A 22,659-nucleotide genomic window follows, 5' to 3' on the forward strand; every position below is an offset into this window, starting at 1 on the left:
AAACACATAACACACCATCTTCAACACATGTACACTTATAAAATGCACTGTTTTTGTTTACATCTGAATTTTAAGTCTTGACTTGTCAACAGTAACAATGCAGTCAATATATGAACAGGCAAGCTGAATACTGTGTATCTGTACATTTGATCCGCACCAGAATTCACTTCTCAACAATGACGATGCAAGCTGCACATTACAAGCCAAGAGGCTGACAAGTTCAATACTGTAAATCTCAACATGCCTTGGGGAGTAGTACAAGAAACTGTAGTTGATACGAAAAACAAAAATAGTGAAAAAATCTCAAGTTACAGGTACTATTCCTTTTAAATGACCGAAGGAAACAAAACATTTAAACCTGCAAGCCACATCATCTCTGTATGTGACAAGTGTGCCTGTATTATCTAAGAATCATATGATAATAAAGAACTCGAGCAAAACCAACAGTTCCACAGGGCGTCTTTGCAGGCCCTATGGAACTGAAAACAAATGAACGGAGAGCATGACAAGTATTTAGTCCTGTTACCATGTGTCAGTTTCAACAGAAGGCCAACACAAAAAAACTTTAAGTTTTGCATTCATAATTTTATTCCTTCATGCAATTGCACTATAACATCACTGAAGATTCTAAAATAAAATCTGTCTCACAGTATCTCTAGGTAAAGAATTTCATGCTGTAGCTTCAACTTCCAATAAAATCAATCATACGAATGGACGAGTCGGTATAATTTCAGTGACTGCGCTGACACATTTTGACGGATATGGGATTTCTTTCAGGAAATTTCAGTAAAATGGCAGATGTGGTAATATTAGTGCTCTGCCATTTTCCAACAAACTCGAGATCAGTTATTAAGGCTTTTACATGTAATATTTATGATTTTTATATTGGTCAAAACTATTTAACACATATTGTAGTTTCAAATTTTTCCATTTGCATGCTTAAAATTCATAATTCCAATACACTACACATCAATTTTTTTCCAATTCAATGGTTTTCAATTCATGATTGAGCCACATCTAGGGAAAAATGACATTTGATGAAAACTTTTACAGCGAGGGAAACATTTTCACACTGACACTGAATCATAATTACAGGTGTTTAAACTTCACTGAGCAATTCATCTCAAACGAGTCAAATATCTAAATGTGCATAACTGCCTGCATTCTTGGGTTACTCATTGGGTATTAACAAAGTCAACTGTTACAACAAGGAGGCCAAGTCAATACTGATTTGAAAGGCCAATTCATCAACCAATGGCAATCGCCTGGTCACTCAAATCATGAAGTTAAAAATTACAAGCTATTTGGTACCTGTACTACTTTGCTTATATTTGTTCCTTTATTTTCATGTGTGTTCTGAATTGTTGGTTGTTGGGGCAATATTTTTGTTTTTACGCAAGTCACCACACAATGAAAGTAACTCATATCCGAGACCTAATTGCTTCTGACACGAAACTCTACCATCCAGCTCCATTCAATTCTTGTGTGTTAAACCATAGGTAGTAGAGAAACTACTGTCTATGGTTAAGGGAAGGGGTCATTGGAACTGCATTCAAAGGTCGTACAGGACCCATACAACTGATGTAAACACTGTATCCAAGGTACACTGGGGACACATGAAAATTAGAACATGTTTGCCATAATGTACATCATAAAATTTAAATGTTGCAACTATGTTGACATGATGCATCTATATATCCTGCGTGGAATACATTGTCTGTAAACAAGAAAGTTGCACAGGCGCAGTTCTGACAGCCGCTTCCCTTTAAGTGGACTGGGAAAAGGACTTCAACAAAGTCAAACTCATCATCTGTCATTAATTAAAATAACATAAATAAGTTGTCATTCATGAAAATATGAATAATAGCAATATAGAATAAATTTGCGCAAGATATTTTATAACATGTCAGTCTTGCCCTGTAAAACAACAAGTTAAAACCAAAATCAATGGATACTTTTCATTTAATAAACACCCAGTGCTATGTTCTCATAAAACAATTGAAAATGAAGTGTTTAAGTAAAACTTTACTCATTTCTGTTCATATGATATACATCAATAAAAATTCTTTAGGCTAGTTTTAGCCATTTGTAATGTTGTTTTGCACATGGCTACTAAAATGCTTGAAACGCATTTGTGATAGCGAAAAATAGCATCGGCAACCAGTCTAGCACCATATCTTGAAGTGAACACAACACTTTATTGAAAGCATTGAGGTAAGGGTTTCCCTGACATGGTAAATATACATGTGGACAGGTACAACTTGCCAAACATTTGAGAGCTTGGAGGGGATGATTACTCTAAATTTGCTTCAGGAAGCAGTTGATTAACTCTTTCATTCCCAAATTTCCTGTATAGAAGTCCAACTTTGCCATAGAAAACTCCGTAGTGAACCAATATTTTGGGGTGAAATAGTTCAAACGAATAATTTCCTGTCAGTCATTGAAATGTATCTTGGACACGGAACACAGGCTATAAATAAAAACAAAAGAAATCATACAATATCCTATTGGTGGCACTCTGACTTTCACTACAAGCTTAATTATACTAGAGAGTGCAGTGACAAATATGATGGCGCATTCTTTATCGGGAAATTGAAGTGTAAATGATAACATTTCAGAAGATCTTGCTTGCTCTGGAATTGAAGGTTAAATTTCCTCTTTATATATACATACATTTTATCTTTAACTGACCCCATAGAACAGGGCCACACAAGTTCACACAAACATATTGGTGAAACTAAAAATGCATCAGGAATATATCTGAATAAAAATAAAAAATTTACGATAATTCTTAAAATTAAAATCAAACAAGAAAAAGCAGCTGCGCTTAAAAGTCCCGTTTGTCCTATGGTAACACACATCCCCATTTATAGATTTTGAAGATTTAATTTGAACTTGGGCTACAAATACCCTAGAACATCATTTGATTTTAGAAAATGTACATAACAAATACATTTACCTGGCCTGCTTGCGATTGAATGTTAATTATTGAGAGGCTATTTTGTCCCACACTGAATCAGACTTGGAATTAAAATGATGTAGTTTGTAACATTTCTATATGGAACTCTGGAGAATTAAATTTCATATTTTCATAACAGACAAATGCCAAAGCTTGATATCATATCATATAGGTTACTGGAAGTTAAGACAGCCCCACAACATGCATATTACCAAACCAATCGTTGCATGTCTGCAATGCAACAACTCTAACAGAATGTACTCTAAACTTTATCCACCATGCAAAATTCTACTTCTTCCATAATTTACCAACAAAAAAAGTGTTTTAATAGATGAAAGGAAATCTTCAGTTCATAATATCCTACAAAAAAGCTTAGCATATACTTAGCATATATGTTGGAAAGAACTGTGCCATCCCTCCAAATGTGGGGTGATCTCTCAATTATTATTGGTGTATAACCAAAGACGGGTGATGAAGACACAATTTATTTGAAATTTTTTTACCAAGAACATTATCATTTTTCAGAGTTCTCTACACACCACACAGCACACAAGTTTCACACAAAGCAAGAAATGAAGTCGCACACTATTACATGGTATAATCATATCCACAGAACTTCCACACTGCTGTATCTCACACCTTTAACATCTGAAAAAAGCTTCCCATGACTATTATTCAAATCAATCATGTGATGGCACTCGGCCAATAGACATACAGGTCACATCAGATATGAAGATTTCGTTACCACTCTTTTATCACAACAAATCAAGGCATGTGGACACCTGAATGTGTACAAGCAGACAGTTACAGCTGAGACCAACACTGACACCATGGATGATGAAGTAGCAGGGAAATTGTTACAACAAAAAAAAACAGTTTCTGGTGTACTTTATGATGTGGGAAAAACCATCTAACAGTGAATTTCCTACACAAATGTATTCCTTTATGGAGAGATTTTTGAAAAATTGATCTAAAATTTGGAAAACTACTAGTCTTGTATCTTTAAAGAGCATTGTTTCTAACCGCACATCAAAATGGTTATGATTCATATGACAATGGAGGATATTCCTGAAGCAATACAATCAATAGTAAATGCACTGTGGTATGGGCAGCTAGATATACACACTGAGTATTGCTATGTACTATAAATATAGTACTACTGCCAACTTCACGACGTATTCTTATTTCAAAATACTATCCTATTATTTCAAATTACATGACAGCACAAGGTTGACCTTATCCAAGATTTTGTTCATGTGCTATGAAGGGTGACTTAAACCGAACTATATCCTGTAAACAATGGCAATATTTGACTTTGTGGTGACTTCATTCTGCTGATTTGCTTCGTTGGTTGTTGTGGACTTTGCTCCAATTATCAGATAGGGATCATCTCGTACAGGACATGCAGTAGGTATCCTGCAACTTAAACTTGCTTTGTTATATTTGGATTTGAGGTGGTCATGCTTGAGAAGACGAAGCAAATCGATCTTGACACAAAAATATTCTATGGTTGTCTGAAACGGATATGACGACAACGCTAAAATATTCAAATGCATTCATAAATATGACATGAAAACAGGCTAATGATCCAAATACTTTCAACTTGACATCTCACATTGATATCAACAATGATATTAATAAAATTAAGTATCTCATGATAAAGTTTAGCCAGCAAGAGATTATTTCATTTCAAATATTACAAGATGAGATACAATGCACCAAGGTGAGAATGACATCACATGATTATACAACGACTGATGACAGCTAGAAGTCACATGACAAATACTAACCAATCACAGAGAACAATCTGATGAATTGAATTGCACTTCTAAGTTGATTATAATATCTATTATTAATCGTATTAAACACAATTGGCCAAAATCTAAAATGTCTCTTGGCAATTTTTCTGGAATCCTACCTGCTGAGAGTGAAAATTTTTAAACCTTTCCATGAGAGTACTCAGTAAATATCAGCAGGTATCAGAAGTCCAATGCGCTATTTCAGATATCGATGTTTTAGTCTTCACTGGAAGTTGTACTAAATCAAGGTCTATTTTAATCTGTATTTGTTCTACGGTGCACAAAATTTTAACATTGACACAGTAAAGGTGTATTATGAAAGTCCTACACACAAGAGAGCATGCACAGCTGCAGGCACATGGGGCATAGACACACACACACACACACACTAACGAGTTTGCCATTTCTACACTCTTGTTAAACAGTGAAGTAAAAGCACTGGAAGTTTGATTTACAGGGATACTGAAGTTTGGGGAACACAGACAGCTAATAAAGTTATAAAGCCTCTTCTGTTATCAATAATGTGTGTTTTCAAATGTGCTTTGGTCATAAACCAGTGTACTGTGCTGATTGTCCTTCCTGTGGTGGAGTTGGTGATGTGGCTGTTGTTTTGCTAGATCTTCCAAACTTTCTGGATGTCTTCTTGGTCTCTTGTAATGGCTGTTCCCTGTGAGAACACAAAACAACATGAATGAATTACTCAAACTGAAATCTGCATCTACTGGTGTCTGTCTCTACCTCTTTGTGCGAGTTCTCTGTTTTGTTGTATGAGTCTTTTTTATCTATCTGTGCCTGTCTGTTTCTGTGTTTTCTGTGTTCTGAATTTTTTTCTATCTGTCCTAACAGCTGTGTCCATTTATCTGTCTGTTTATTACTACCAATGGGTATCCATCTGTCTGTCTGTTTGTTATTATCAATACTTGTCCATCGATCTGACTTTGTGTTATCTGTATCTCTTTCTGTCTACTTGTCTCTGTGTCAAGCTGTATCTATTATTTTACGCAACCCATTGTTATTTGTTCAAATTCATAACCATGTGGCATAAATGCCCATCTGGGCAGGACTACCTTGAAAGGCAAAATGGAAATCAACGTGTACATAACAGATGTACATTTACCTGAAGAAAGGAATCAACTTGGTAAGTGTTTCTTTGCAAGCATTACTGGTCAGTTGGGGGCTGTTCTGAAGCCATAGGTTGAGAAGACATCGTAAGTAGTGCTGAAGACGTTTTCTACGCTCTTCTACAAATTTGCCATCCTGTCCAGATAGAAAAAGAGACATGTACCATCAGAAATTCTGCGTTAGCTTTGGTATTGGAAATACAGCTTACTTTTTCTCATTTCATCTGAAATCCATTGCAGAACAACAGAACTTGACTGCTTCTTGTGAATGATAACATTTGCATAACATGTAATTGTAATACACATTTATGGTAGAATATACATCAGGAACAAATGGAACAAATATTGAGACTCTCAAACTTTTACAATTCCTTTTTGATCTACCACTTGTGCGAGCCCATTTTAAAGCTCTTGGAGTTTGAAAAAAATCACCATCTCATTTTTTTTAAAATTCAGTAATCTTATTTTCCCCCAAAGAGGTTACACAAAGATGGTGCCCGTTTTTAACTTCAAATATCGGTAACTGTTCGGTAATTTATTTCTCTGGTACCAAATTTTGCATGGTTACCCTTGATATTTATTCTCGATTTGGTAAGAGAAAGGTTGAATGTTTCATTGAGGAAAGTTTCAGCAAAGGTTTTAAGTCTTGCACTTTCGAGACGAGTGCTACCTTAACAGTAAAATTTCACTCATTAACTTGAAGTAAGTGGACATGACAAAATGCTGTACCAAGACCGGTACATGGTTGATGATACATTTCACTTACTTTATGCCCAAGTGTTTTCTTTGGTGGGAAGTCAAAGGTATTTAACATGGGGTTCATCTTCCTCATTTTGGTATGCAAGTCATAAAATTGAGAATACCGTCTGTAAATATTCCACTCTTCATCCTTTATCCTGACATAAATCTGAAACATCAGACCAAAAAGTTGATTTACTTTGCTTTAACAGTGTTTAACATATGAAAGTTAATTTTTAATTTTCTGAGAGAAGTGAACAGTCTCCATGATGGTAGACTATCCCATGTGGAAATCAGTGTCATCAATGTTCAGACAGCAGTGTAATACAGCTGCAATTGGACAGTAATCTATTAAACAATTACGCTCTTTTCTGGCAAATGTTGCTATATATCATTTATGGCTATATTTCATTTTCTTTTTCTTTTTTTTTGTTTAACTTTGTCCTGTTTTGCTATCCAATATCTGACAAGAATCATAGTTTGTTTTCTGACATACGCTGCCTGCTGGCATTTCTGACACTTGACAGTCATTCTGCATTGCAAACTGAGAAATTATATGACACCACACTGCTGAACACCAGGCATGTACAAATCATAACAGAATCACTGTGATGGCAGAACAACGGATGACAACGCTTGTCAACCAAAGGGAGTAGAAGAATACAACAAGGGCACAAAACTAACCTGGTAAACATGGTAGGAATCTTTGCCCTTGCCTTTGAGGAATGCTGATGGTATCCAAATGTTGACAAGGGCTCTGTTAGAAGGTGATATGGAGCTGATAGGAGCAAAATGACACAAGGTACATATCATCAACAATGACATTGGTTTCCATTCAAAGTATTCAAGTTAATTTGACACATATCCAATATTTCAGCAAAGGGAAAATTAAATTTTGAAAAGCGAAAATCAAGTGACTCAGTAACAGTTGTAAGTTAAACAGTTGTATTGCGGTGACAAAACCACTATACAAAAGTTGAGCAATACTATAATAGAGGCAGCAATACACTAGTAACTCTGCTGTGCTTGTCTTTGAATAGCCTTGCAACCGAATTGTTATAAAAAAGAGTGACAAAATTAACTTTACCAACTTACCTGTCTGAATCATCTCCATTGCCATCTTCTGAATTGGAACTACTGTCAGGGAGCTGCAGCAGAGAAAGACAGACAGACAAATGACAGAAACTACCCCTGAATGTGTCAAACAAACATTTCATAGCAAAACCTGGGAAAATACAAACTTTACTTGCTGTAATGGTAATTCATTATCAATCTCTGGTCTTTGCAAGGTTTTGCCAGCCATATGCAACCACCAGGTCTTTGGAATGTAACAAAAGATTAAACCTCCAAACTAAGCATATTCATTCAGATCTATCTATAAGGCATTAACATGATGTGGATCTCTATTAGGGCAATATTTGATTACTTACTGGCCCTCTCAGATCGACCAGCTCATCCTTCAACTTTCTGATGATTGAGTCCTTGGAGTTGAGTTGTTTGTGAAGTCTTTCATTGAATTCCATCAGTTCACCATGCATCTCTGCCACCTGGATCAATTTATACTCATACTGCTGGTTCTCTTCACTGACGGATGGAAAAGAAAGTATTAATTTGACAAATTCACACAGATAACATGTCTGCTTGTTGAGGGGTGTTGGGGTTTGCTTGATGTTTTTTGTCTTTTTAAGTCAAATTACCTGCATTCCATTAGCTTATTATTGAAACAAATAAAAGCACTTTTTGGCAGCGTCATTTCTTGGTATGAAATATATACAAAGGGTATCTTCTTATGTGTACGACTATTATCTCTACTTTCAAGTAAACCACTGATTGAGCTTAATTAGTTAAAGTAAATTTATTACAAAATATTGGAACACTTAAAATCTGACATTATCATCCAATCTCCCGATTCGATGTATACACATATCATCATGTCAGTCTTTCCTTTCACACATCTTGAATATGAAAGATCAGGATTTTCATTTGACTACGAAACTCAAATTACATTCCTGGAAAACCTCTAACGGGACAAAGTACACTATCCATAGCCAGGAAGTTAAACAAACCCTGGCATCCCGATGCCAGGTTAAAAGTAAAGTTACAATGCTTTGGGTTGAACAGTTTGCAATATGAGAACTAGTTGACTGTTGAAATTGAGGAGTTGCCAACACTGTTGGGTGTAATTATCATCTGGGCGGTAATATCAGTTGGTCATAAAGTAATTAACCCTGTGAAAGTTGAAACATTGTTTGGAAGGAGGTCAGACATAGTCAATAGAGCACCACCAGATCTGCACACACAATGCTAGCAATGACACGTTCTGAACAGCTAGCTGATGTGTGTGGATGTGTGATGTTTAAACTACACACAACTTCCTCTCAGACGATGTTTCAATTTTCGCATAGTTGATTTCTATGTACATGACTAATATTACCGCCTATTGGATAACTACGCCTGACTGTGTTGGCAACTCCTCAACTTAGACATGTAGTATAGTTTCCATATTGCCAACGGTTCAACACACACCACTATCAAAATCAATTTTTTTGTGAACTCTTGCATGTCTTATACCAGGAGACAGTTGTTTCCATGATGGATAGTGGGGAGGGGGGTATGTCAGCAAAAGTAACAAATGGCAAGTGTACCTATAATCAATGTTTGGAGGTCTCCTCTCTGGTATGGGTGGCTGGGGTTCTTCCTGTCGAATGCCTGGCAAACCTGTCACATACGGAGCAGAAAAAACTCAGTGTATATTCCTGTAGATTATTTACAAACAGCAAATCAAAACTGTAACACTTTGACAGAGATACAACATCATTACAATCAACTGATGTACTTACCTTTAATGGCAGAGGCCCCATCTCTTTGCAGCATCTGAACAGCACCGACATACTTCTTCAGTTGATGTTTGATCAGTTCATTCTCTCTGTTCACATCAACCGGTGAAAGGTACAGAAAACAAGACCTTTCAGTATTTTAAATCTTAAGATTTCATTTAAGGTAGCTAGATACCTCATAGACACTTTCAGATTTTTATTTTTTTCTCAGTTATAGAAGTCCTAAACCCCAATAAAGTATATATTTTCTGAAATCCCTGATATTGGGAAATCCGACAGTGCACAGTACACAGTATAACTGAGAAAAAAAATAAAAATGTGAAAGTGTCTATAAGGTATCTAGCTACCTTAATATAATTGCAGTTTGAAATTTTTGTGGATAATTAAAAATATGAACAACTTATATGAAGAACTGAAAATTGGTAGCAATGTGTTACTTATGTTTGTTCCAAACCTCCTGCTCCCTATCTTCAGGAAATGTCAATGTCAACCTGACCTTGGCATGTCTTACTATACCGCATGACTGACAAATGGGCAGGTGTATGCTAAAATTCTATCGGCTATCTCTGTTGTTTTATACAGACTGAGTTGTACCTTGTGAGAGCTGAAAGTTTGTTGTTGAGTTGATCACACAAAGTTGAATGGCTCCGTTTCATTTCTTCAATTTCCAGTCTCAGGGCTGCTGAGTGTTCCATTTCACTGTCCAGTAGTGATCTTAGAGACCTGGAAGATGGGAACAAAACACTTTAAAAGTTGTCTAGATCTTTTGGTATGAAGGATTCTAAGCTTTTAGTCTACTCTGAATGAAGGTGTATGAAAAATGCAGCACAACTGTACTAGTATATAAAACGATCTATATCTACAACAAAATTCATTTCAACTACAGTATAGCAGAATGATTCCATATCTCTTTACTCAATGAGCAAATGAAAACCTGACTTTACAGTTGTATGAACAACATGAAAACATACCATTTGTTTTCTAGTGTAGTGTTTGTATTCTATTTAACTATCTGTGATTAACAATCACAATTTACACCGACTATTGGAACACACACAGCACGACATTAACATGTCTTTTGATATGCAATAGTGACCCTTTATATCTACATATAATGTGCTACAGATAATTCCAAAACAAACTTATTCAAGGGATTTTTGACAACGCGTGCCATACCTGTTCTGTTCCTCTGTCTCATCCCTTCTAACCATCATGGCTACTATGGCCTGCTTTAATTCATCTGTAGAAATAAACAAAATACAGATGTCAACACTTTTGTCGCATTTTAAATCTAATTTTTTTTTATTTTTTTGAAAGATGATATCACACTATATATTAACATTATGTTATATTCTCTATTTCCTTGCTTCAGGTTGTAATGCATGTCAAAACAGAGTTATCTATCTTGAAGATTCTGTCAGATTACTGAGTATCTCTCACCTGTTGACATACTTTCATATTTGGTTCTGTTGCCAATGGATGTCAGTGACACACTACCATCACCCTGTGTCCTTGTCTCCCGCTGAACTTCACTGTCAAACAAACAAAGATACACAGAAAATGCATATCATGAAAGTATTCTTGGATGGGACGAGGTGTAGACTTAAGGATATTACTTTATATGCGATATCATATCATATTTGTAAAGCAGGTCACACTATTCATTGTATTATGAAGTCTATTTGGCCACACCATTGTCAGCACTGAGATGACAGATATACTTGGTGACAAAATTTGTAAATATCAGTTATTCTGGTCCATGCACCACGTTCATCAACAAGTAATTTCAAACACATTTTGCAAACTGAATCTCTCACAAAATGTCTGAAAACAAAACACCCAGCTCCCTGGCACTGTTTGGATTTGGATGGGGTGTTGTACCCATGGCAAGGGTCTGGGTATGTACATCACTGGAGGAGAGAACAACATACACACCTAGCTGCTAGGCTCCTTTGTGCAAGTGCCAGTCCCATTGCAGCATTCTCTGTTTCTGAACCAAACTGCAACATGCTGGAGTCATTGGACTGTGTATCATCTTTTTGTGAAAGAAGAAAAAAGACAGGATAACTTCATGAAAATATAAAATTCCCCTTGAGCTGGTGTATTTTTCTATGGTACACCATATACAGACACCATGAAAACAGCATGTACATTATTATTATAATTCATTTATTTTCCTTCATTTAACAACAATTGGAATCAACTATGTTTCCTGTATGTTATAGCATTTATATATATGTAACTACAGTATACAACAAATTTCAAGGTACATACATATAAGTGCGACTGCTTCTATGAACAATACATTGCCCTTAGTCAGTACACAGAATATTTCGTAAACACATACAGATATGTTGTTCGCTGTGCTGTTGATGGATACAGCTAAGCCTCTCTTATGTGGTTTGTAGACTAACTATAGACGCTACACCATTTCAGTTACATACCTAGGTCCTGTGATATTGGATAAAGATCAGCGTTATTTTCATCGTCTATTGTGTGCAATACTGCCGCTGACCCTGTCCTGGAAACCTCGCCCGACAAGTCACAAGATTTACCAGAACTCGCATCGTCCCCGTCCTGAGCATTGATCAGTCCCTTGGCAAGTTCTGACGCAAAGCTAGACGTGTTCGGCGCCGAGTGGTTCTCAACCACTGTCACTGCCTCGTTCTCTCTCTGTTGTTCGGTTAGCCTTGAAGTCACATAAACCATATCAGCCAAGTTGTCTGTGCTGTTCACATGGGACAGATAGGAAGGGTCATTGGGGGTTGGTGGGGGCGTCTTGGTTGGGAAGGATGTTGAGAGGTGTGACATATCTCCATACATGCCACCGTTGCTGTTTTTACGCAGAGTTCTTTGAGGTATTTGCTCCCCAACTGTAGCAAAACCCTGTATGGTTGAAGTAGTACTAGCTATGACAGTTGGCACGTCTTTGTCAGCGTTGGAGTTCTGATCCTCCAGTGACCCTGTATCAGATCCCATGGACCCTTGCAAGCCAGAGTAGGAATCCCGTCCATAGGACCTTGACTGTGTGCCATCAAATGAAACTATAGAAACTCCTTTCTTCTTCTTTTTCTTCTTTTCTTTCTTTCTATCCTTTGAGGCTTCTGAAATGGGTAGATGTTGAAAATTATAACTTCAGAAATACCACATACAGAATGCATTGTTTAACAATTAACAGACACTGTTGGTACACATGGACAGCAGTAGATGCCATGTACATTGCATTCAACTTAAGGGTATGTAGTAGTAAGGAAATAACAATGGTATGATGTTATCCTAATACCAGGTATGTATACATACTACATGGGGAAAATTTGGTGGTCCCCGATACAGGTGTCATTTTCCTCACCTTCAAATTCTTTCAAATCTCAGTATGTTCCTGTCAAGTATACCTCACTATAAATTTGAAAATACTGGTGAGCATTTCACGAAACAATTGAAAGATACAGAAAGAATGTTGGTAGTTTGGCACAAGATTATTGACGAGGAAACACCAGTTCTCACTAGATTTTTATATTTGCGTTGAAATACAGGGTCTGCTATCAGCTATGGTGAATGCTACTATGCCTATTGTTTCCTATCTTTCATAGTCCTTGATCGTGGGGAATAGATGATTTCAATATAAGATAGTCATATCATGCAAGTCATCACATCTAAGCAGAGGAAAGAAGGAAAAGGACTGCTATGATCTAAAAACAAGGAAAGCCACAACCACGGCAGTAGAATAAACACAGAATGTGGCAAACATAGGATACATGTATATGTATACTCTCAGTATTTTAATCATTGGGAATCAAATGACACGTGAGTTGTCTCACTGAAGCTGTGATTTTAAATGGTGTACTTTTTTCCGGAAATATTGAAGACAGTCATCATGTAGACATAAGACTGTATGGATTTGCATACTGCCATGCCTTACCATTGATAAGAATGTCCCCAGGATAGACTGGCTGTGGTTCATCGGCAGCTCTCGTGGCATGTTTACTCTGATGTGATGGAGAACTATGGGCCGACGATACCTGTATGTCATGACACAGAGATAAATCATTCATTGAACAATTTGCACATTCATGAGGCATTCCTATTGGATTCAGACAACTATATAAGGTTACTCTCTGCAGGAAATCAGCTCCTTCAATCTTAGAGTGAATTTTGCAACATTAATTCAAGTACAGTTCCATCGAAATGCAAGGAATGACAAATTGAAAATTTGACCATTTTTGAGATGCGCACATCTAGTAGAAGGCCTTGTTTATTGTGTATCAAAAAATTTCGAAATTGAATGAATTTACTACACATCTACAGGAGACATTTATGATTATAGGATACTATATACAGAGAACATGCAATGAAACCATCCTCAACAAAAATTTATGACATCATGTACTGTGAACTACTTAGTAAATGCTTAATATCATGAATTTCTGAATTGCTAAACAACAGGCAGTCAAAAATTCTTACAGGCCAAATTGTAGTGAAATTTTAGAAATAGAAGACTCTGTCGCATAAAACAACTTTACTCTATAATATAAGTATCAACTGAGAATTTTTGCTTTCGTCACTAAACTAATTTTATGGCACTACAAATTACATTGGCTTGAGATGTCTTTTCGTTTCTCTTTCCTTATCACTAATCCATGGTCACGTGTTCCGATACCCTGTACGCGGTATCTTCATCAAGTATTTTTAAAAACAAAATTTAGGGTTACCACTAATCAATATCCTGAGGACATACCTGTCTCCCTCCATTCAGTTGTTCATTGTCAATGTTGATGGCAAAGAGAATGGATCCTAACCCAGCTGCCATTGTCGGCAGCATACTTGACCTTTCATCGTCAAACAGAAATGCCCATTCTTCATAAAATTGACTGGAAAAAAAAAGAAATTCAGTGAGAAGTTATGGAGAATATGCCTTGAGAAAACATTGAATGAAAAATGAAAAATGATTACTCAAGGTATGTGAGGAATTACATAAACCTGTTGGAACAGATGTGTATTGAAATATCATCATTTTCGTCCATGAAGGGTATGTAGATAATTGCCTGGTAATGGGTTCATTTGAAAATTCCACTCAAACCCAATCAATAATCTAAATGAATATATTTCTCATCTATGGATGATTCAACAATATGAAAACCTTGTCATGGTTTCAAATGGCATAACATATCAGACAAAACTATATACATAATTTGCAACATTTTATGTATGTTTTTATGATTTCACAGCGTGGAACTCTGCTTTGCTTGGCAAATTCCTAACAGTCGTAACAGTATTTCAAATCTTTAGTTCACCATGTGTAATTATTAAGTTTAAGATTAATCACTCATTTTCATTTAAACCAAGCAAGACTGCATTGTTTGCTAAACTCCTGGTAAATCTCACAGTTTAAAGAAAACTATCTTAATATTGCTTGTATAAATAACATAACAATGAATTTTCCTTCTTGTAATGGTTAATAATGTCATTACAAAAGTACCACAAAGAGTGTACAAGGAAGTCGGCGCAGCGTATCACCTGACCCTACCTTGTATCTTGGATAGCCTGTGAATGACAGATACAGAGTGCGAGATGCAGTCTGGCATTTATCCAATAGGTCTCTTGAACCCGTCAAACAGTGAACATGCAGATACAGCCACAAGGGGTGGGGGTGCATGGAAACAGTAAATTTTACAGAATGGCGTTTTTAGCGCATGGGAAATTCTATTATCCTCAATGAAATGTGTATAATAATGGCTAATATGTAAATTATTTTCTTCCATCTGAAAGTAAAAGTGAGCACTGCATGTACTTTACAATGTAATCCTATCAGTCGTGTATATTTGAATTGAAAACTTGCCAAAGAGGAAACACACCATAACAATATGAGGAAATGTGCGTATCCTAGTTAACAAGGTCAACTCATTTGGTGGCAAAATGATGATACATTAAAGAGAAACAACACAGGAGGAAATGCAATTACCATGCGGAACAAGATAACATTCATACTTGAAAATAATGATAGTATCAGAGATAAGATTTCAAAATAGGTTCACCTTCTTCAAAATACTATAACCTTCACATTCAAATTTTTGTCTGCACAATGGCATTGCTTGCGCTTTACTGTTCACAGTAACACATTATGTGTAAGACCAAGCTTGAAAAAGTCCAGGCAAAGTTCACCCTGTTGTACCTTCTCTATTGTCACATTGCTTGCATGGCCTAAGCTATTTAATCCTTTCTTTGAGTGCTGTATTTTTTTCCCATCAAAATTTTAGCACAACATTTTATCAATTTATGTGAATTTTCCTGTAATTTTTTTGATAATTTTGGACCAAATGGACATCACATGTCATTGGCTACAGTTTTTATCAAAATTATGGCAATTTTCTAAGGGCAACAAAAACTGACTTCGGCATTCAAAGAGTAAAATCATTACATTTCTCAGGGACAGTGGTAGCTATTGACACCAAAACCATCATCTTCATGTCATAATCATCAGGACCATCATCAATATTATTATCCTTATCTTCTCATCAAAAAGTTTTTCCTATATTTCTTCTTATGCATCTCCCTATCTGCCATTTGTTCTACCTTCTGGTGAATCATGTCAACATGTTACCATTTTGTAGAGTGGAAGAATTTCAAGATGTCAGGGTTTCTTACCTGAGAATTGTTTTGTCTCCTAAAATCATATGCATGTACCTTTCCAGAGAGTGTTCATTCAAGGCTGACCGTAGCCAGGACCTACCACGTCCAATGTCAGTACTGATGTTTTTGAGAGACATGTACCTCTCAAGTTCATGTTTGTTGAGATGTTCTTTGATGACCTGCCAGAAAACTGCGACAGAGAACAACATAACAGAGTCATTGAAAAGCTAGTGCAATTGCAATTATAATACAGACTAGGCTTAAAAACTACATATTTTGTTAATGGCTATATTTTTACAATTACACATTGTCACATATACTATGATGTTTTACCATTATAATGATATTTTGCCAGTGTATGCCCAGATTTTATTGAAATCATGGGAGGATGCAGCAAGAAATGTTGCAGAAGTTGCTCATTAGTACACCAACTTCCTGAAAGCTTATCAAAAGCATTGTCCATGGTGTTGTGTCAATGGCATTAATTGACAGACCAAACAATTTTGCGTTTACACTGTATTTTTGCAAAAGCTTGGAACACCAGGTATGTGATTTGGAAAGCAGAGAAAATGTCTACCATAACCCTTTTCCGGCCAGACAGTATCACTTCCCCATCAGCCAAGTCAGTAAAAAGCGGTATTGAGACAAAACATGACGTATTTTCACCCACTTAGCTTGGTCTGTTATAGCATCTTTTGTCCAAAAAAATCACGTTTACAGAATTTATGTTTTCAACAGCTTTCAAATGTACAGTATTATGTTAAAATGCACCATATGGAATATGTTGTGTTTCATTAATTTTAACCATCTTGACCTGGTGATGAAATATGGACTTGGCAGGAAAATGGTTATGGTAGGATGGGCAGGTAGGGGACAGATGTTCGGACTCAATTTTTCCCAAATACTTGCTTGTGTGGGCTCATGTTGACATCCTTGGAGTGAATAAAGTTTTCAGTCTTTCTTTTGTGAAAAATCGAATATTTAATTTTTTCCCTTAAAGTTAACACAGGGATAGCAGCCATTTTGAAATTCAAATTTAAGCAATTTGTTTCTTTTGTACCAAAATTTGCATTGTGACTCTTGATTTTTATTCTTGAGTTTGAAAGAGAATGGTTGAAAGTTTCACTGAGCAAAGATTGAACAAAATTTACAAATTTCAATTTCAACGTGTATATGTAATGAGTCCACAATTGTACAAACACTCTCTTAGTAATATAAGTAGGAGCCCAACTAATATTTGCTGGCTTACTGCCCTACATATAAATATCCAGTTGAACATGAATGTTTTAAAGAATTAGAAACAGTACAAGATTCAGGTATGGAAATATCTTGATTTTTACAAAATTCTAAGCTAAACTAAAACACTGTGGGAAATCTTTTGCAACGATCAAATGGCAATGGAAAGTGAAACAACTCAACGAGTTCACTTTTGCTTTTATTTTTAGTTATCATGTAAAGCATTTAATATTTGCATGACAATAGCGATTCCATAGATGCTAGTAAAATAATAACTTCATCTGTGCCACAAATGACCATAACCCTGATCTTGCCAAGTTCATATCACACCATGATGAGGCATAACAATGTCTTATATGTTGCATTGTAACAAAAACTTGAACACTTGAAGGCTCCTGAACAGCTAAATACTGTGATTTTTACGTACTAAACCTGTTGTTATATACTAAGCCAAGTAGGTGAAGATATGTAGATTTGACTCAACACCGCTGTTCACTGACTTGAAAGATGGGAATATGATGCTCTCTGGCAGAATTAATGTTCAACAATATTTTTCACCGATGCAGTTATCCAAGACAAGAGCTGGAGCTAACCATGTTGCCTAAACACAGCTTGCTATTGGTATTTAATGAAGTGCTGTTGTATCCCTTGAAGTGGGGAAAATTGACAGACCTTTGTTTTTAACAAATAGAAAAGTAAGAACGTCACACAATGATGATTTCAGGATGTCCACAAATGATGCACAATGTGTGCACTTCATTTAAAAATAATTAAATTGTGCAATTTACTGAATTTCAAAATGCATAATTAGCATATTCTCAAAAAGGACAATAAGCTGCTTACAACTTATCCGGTACACAAATTTATTCTGTCACTCATATCGGAGTTCTATGATTTCAAATTGATATATTTTACTGGGTGAGTTCAAACATGTGTACAAACAACATAATAATACTCATACACGAAGTCAAACAGCTATACGCCTTTACATCAAAACATAGTCTGGAAAACAGCAAGATTGGAACTTTTATACACTCGTAAAAATACACAGACAGATAGAATACTGGGTGACATGATCTATAATGTTGAATCAATGCAAACGTATCGCTCAGACAATATTGAACAGTACCACTTCTTAGCATCGGCCAAGAATTCTTGAAGTCTTGCTGAAGTAGCTAGCATACATGCTCTTGAATGTTAGACCCATATAATCTGTTACATAATAGATCAATGAAATCAATGAATCTAAACAAAGTCTCCATAATCTGTAATTTTTTTTGATATACTTTTGCTTTGATTGTCATTGATCCCTATTGAAATTTCAGTCAAAGCAATGCGTTCATAGGCTAACAGTAATTTTATTGCTGGGTTTCACTGACAAAATAAATAATGTGTACATAAAAACTGAATGAGCTATTGTACAGCCGTCTCCTTGTGCACACTAACTAATACAAGGTCTTTTAAATGTTCAGACAGACCCACACTGAATCTAAGTATTGTATGGGTTTCAAAGGTCAACATGGATTTATCTTTCCAGACAGACCTAAATCATCAATGTCATCAATCAACAGAAACATAATATTGACTAAATCATAAATACACCTTGTTAAAGGCACCGGTTGCTTCAATGCGATCTCAGAACAAATTGATTCACTTGAACAAACTTTCAAGGGAAAACAAAGGACTTCCTAAATATAAATTGTCAACATCAACAGGAACTCTGTGAACAACTGGGATTGAGGAGTATCGCTATGTAAAGTTAATAATCAAACAGCTTGTCATATGACAGTTTGGAATAAAAATGTCACATTATCAGCATTGTATTTCTTCGATGTTTTACATTTCAAAGTAAACTTTTTGTAAATTAATATTCTCTACAAACTCTTTGAAATGTAATAGATTGAAAGCTTTAATTATTGAAAAAAAATTTATAATATTAATCTTTGCATAAAAGTATGTTTTGAATATGAATTTTATACAACCAAAGAAAATTGACCAGACAGTCCCACAGCTATACAATGTAGTATGTTTCAAATGGGTAATTTACCTTGTACCTTGATTAATGGTATTCATATTATGGAGAACATGATTATAAATGTGAAGTGTTATCAAATTCACATGTGTGCCTTCAATAATCTGAAGGTTATAAACCTTTAGAACAGCTGTTGAAAACTGATCATACCAAGGGCAATATGGTGAAATGTTTCAATATTTCATGATAGTGGAATATATTTCTGAAAGAAAGTCTTTAATAAATTTGTTCATCCCTGAAGAAGGAGAACTCATATTGATCGACTTGTAAACTTGAAGGTCATGCCAATTAGAGCAAACATTAAGGCATGCATAACCTGTAGAAAAGCCATAAGCCATGATGAATACAAAAGATACAAGGGCACAGTTACAGCTGGCAAAGCTATATTGGTGCTAGGTTCCCCAGTGGTGAAATACAACTATTATTCACAATTACTGTTGCAGTATTCTAATGAATGTGTTATCTACATGGGAAAAATTTCCCTGTTCTGAGAACAGTTATCAATAGAATTTGGAAGAGATTTATGACATTGAAAGACAGCTTGATTAATATGTTTAAATTTTGCAATTATTATTTAAACCAGTGTTGAAAAATATTTGTGTCTTTTTCTGATATTTTTCGTACTTTATGTATAAAAGTGACAGCGGACTTAACATCTTACAATTACCATCCACTTATCAACAAATGTTGATAGGGAACTGTGTTTGGCTATTTGGGTTTCATGAACATTCAATTTTTGTGAAACTCCGTACGTACCTTTTCATATACAGATAATTATGTAATTAGGTTAAGGAATGAGAAAATGCTTCTGTGGTAAGCACAGAGTTAGTGGCATTATGGCTAATTTTCAATTGTTACACAAAACTTTGTGTGATGACAGTACGTTTTTACTAGTGGCACTCAAAGTGAAAGGAAATCAAATAAACCCTAGTAACTAACTGCCATTATTTGTTTTCAGCTTCCGATGATTATACAACTTCCAAGAATGACGAATTTACTACATCCACTGATAACTTAAGCTATAATCTTAAGTTGAATGCTAATGTGACAATTGAAAGCAAATATAAGAAAATTGGGTATTGAACAGTTGCACATGTAAATTTATACTTCTCAGTGTAACAGGCTGACAATATTATGCCTGGATATAACCCTAGGTCTACAGCCTCTTCACCTTTGTAAGGGGCCTCATGTAAATCAGTCAAAAATTGACAGCGTTTTCATGTTGGAGAGTGGGGGAGCTGCTGTCTGTTTACACAACCTGATCTCAAGTGATCAGGTGACAAACAGCTGATAGAGATAAGACCATGGTGGGTCTCCGTCTTACCTGGTTCATTCTCTGGTTTGATCACAGGAATATCTGGCAGTGTAATACCGGTAACTTGCCTGTGATTAGAGACAAAATACAAGTCAGCAAAAAACACTTTTGATCTTGGAATTCTATGAGACATAAAAGTCAACTCTACTGTTTCACCATCAAAAGTATGGTAGTTCACAATGCAAAATGACAGTCCAGATGATCTCACACACTTATACGGCCTTGAACTCTGTTCCCTGTTGCCACAAGATACAAAATAAGTACCTCCCCTTTCACCATTTAATAATTTGGTCAATCCAATGCTGTTTCATGTGTTTTCTACTGTTTGGTTCAATCCACATATAAGCAATTAGGTGGGAAGTGCTTGGGAGTGAATGAGTTAAGTGACCTGCATACTGACAAATCATTTTATAATTCACACCTAAAATCTTCATTGTGCATTTTTGCGCCTTGTTTCTACATAAAACTCTCATTGCTAAAAAAGCGATATAAAATATTTACTTACAAACAAGAAATATTATATTTTTACTACATTCATAAGCTTTAACAAGGGTTATTAAAATGCTGCGAAGATTTCTAAATCTAATGTGTACATATGCTTGTAAGCAATTTGTACACAACAAAAAAGCACACACACAGCTGTCATGTGAATTTTGTGCTAATGAGATTAAATTCAAGGTTATCTTAGGGAAGTTCAAAATCAGAAGTCTGATAACGAAATAGATCTGTATGGATCAGGACAGCTTGATAGGACATCCTAAATATTCTCTTGAAGTTCCTGTCTGCTGGTATTTAATCATCTGATCAGTTATAAGATGTGCAGAACATTGTTCATAAGCTCGCCAAAGTTACATTTTGGCTTCTTTAATAAGGTCTAATGACAGAAAGATAAAAAATGTCACTATTTTGGAGGGATGAGGAGAACTTACTTGAAGACTGAAAATGGCTTGTTAATCTTTTTCATGCCATGTTGGAGAACTGTTTCAAACTGTGCACAGAGACAAGACACTCTGCTGTCCCCGTCTGTTGCCAACTCAGTACGCCCTCCAAATCTGACTTGGCACTGTTTGACTGCATCTAGCAGCCTGTCCAGTAAATTCTGCCTCTCGCTTGAGTACACATCAGCAGCTGCAGAACAAGGAATATGAGGGAGCAGTTTCACTTCAATACATCATTTCTAAATAAAGCTCAACTCTTGCTTTGTTAGAAACCATGCTCTAACATCAGTCAGGGATTCCCCAATAAATGATGTAATTCTGTGGCCAGATAACCATTCCAAATACGATGTCACACGATGCAATTAATGGCAAAGCTCTGAAAACTAAGTTATTGACAGTATCTTAATTACTCGTTCTTAAAATATTTACTTTCCGAATTTTAACTTTCAGTGTTAACATCATGAATGGAGCAAATTTACACAATATCAATATTATCTTCCCATATTTAATTTCTGAAAAAATCAAACGACAAAAAGACGTGTTGATCTTGAATGAGTTTAGGTCTGCCGAAATGTTTCTCGGCGTTACCTCATAGTGCCATTTCGTCAATTAAAATGACGGTAAAACTTTCATTTAGCACTGTTACATGCCAGATTACACTGTATGTAAATTACATAATATGACTGCGAGCTTTGGTGAGATCCTTGTTGGTAGCACGTTTTGCAAGATTGGAAAGTACTTACTCATTTTCTTCCCTTAATATCTCAAAGACCTAGATTTACTGGTCCAAGCTGATAAAACTCGAGTTTGTTTATCACAACAGCGTGGTACATCGGCACTGACATGATAGGCATGAGAACTGCATTACCAGCAGTCATTCGGCTTCCGGGGGTGGGGAGCCATTTTGTTATGATTTTGTACTCACGTGATTTGTTACCTCTCCCGGGGAAAATATTCAGTCATATTGAGATATGCAATATGAGTTTGTTTAATGAGTTTCTTTTTATATTTTTGCATCAAAATTATCACTGAATATGATATACATTAATCAATCGAA

General features: G+C 35.8%; 1 protein-coding gene across 1 annotated transcript; it reads right to left on the reverse strand.

Moving 5' to 3' along the window:
• Window positions 1–564: 564 nt before the first annotated feature.
• On the reverse strand, window positions 565–22,513 carry LOC139151598 (sorting nexin-29-like). Its single transcript, XM_070724505.1, has 19 exons — window positions 22,346–22,513; window positions 21,594–21,792; window positions 20,674–20,732; window positions 16,097–16,271; window positions 14,190–14,322; window positions 13,374–13,473; window positions 11,899–12,558; window positions 11,390–11,489; window positions 10,895–10,986; window positions 10,631–10,694; window positions 10,049–10,177; window positions 9,458–9,543; window positions 9,263–9,335; window positions 8,048–8,201; window positions 7,713–7,765; window positions 7,302–7,395; window positions 6,646–6,786; window positions 5,876–6,015; window positions 565–5,425 (listed from the first exon to the last, which is right to left on the reverse strand). The coding sequence occupies exons 1-19, from the start codon at window positions 22,347–22,349 to the stop codon at window positions 5,305–5,307; spliced, it is 2,577 nt and encodes an 858-aa protein (XP_070580606.1). The 5' UTR covers window positions 22,350–22,513; the 3' UTR covers window positions 565–5,304.
• Window positions 22,514–22,659: the final 146 nt, after the last annotated feature.

This window comes from Ptychodera flava, chromosome 15 (assembly GCF_041260155.1).
Source record: "Ptychodera flava strain L36383 chromosome 15, AS_Pfla_20210202, whole genome shotgun sequence".
Lineage (NCBI taxonomy): Eukaryota > Metazoa > Hemichordata > Enteropneusta > Ptychoderidae > Ptychodera > Ptychodera flava.

What these genes read in the sequence shown, in the direction of transcription:
- LOC139151598 (XM_070724505.1), bottom strand. An exon ending in AAACTTTCAGCTCTCACAAG is followed by an intron (nt 9,544 to 10,048) that starts GTACAACTCAGT and finishes TGATGTGAACAG; the next exon opens with AGAGAATGAACTGATCAAAC. An exon ending in TGGTCGATCTGAGAGGGCCA is followed by an intron (nt 7,766 to 8,047) that starts GTAAGTAATCAA and finishes TCTCTGCTGCAG; the next exon opens with CTCCCTGACAGTAGTTCCAA.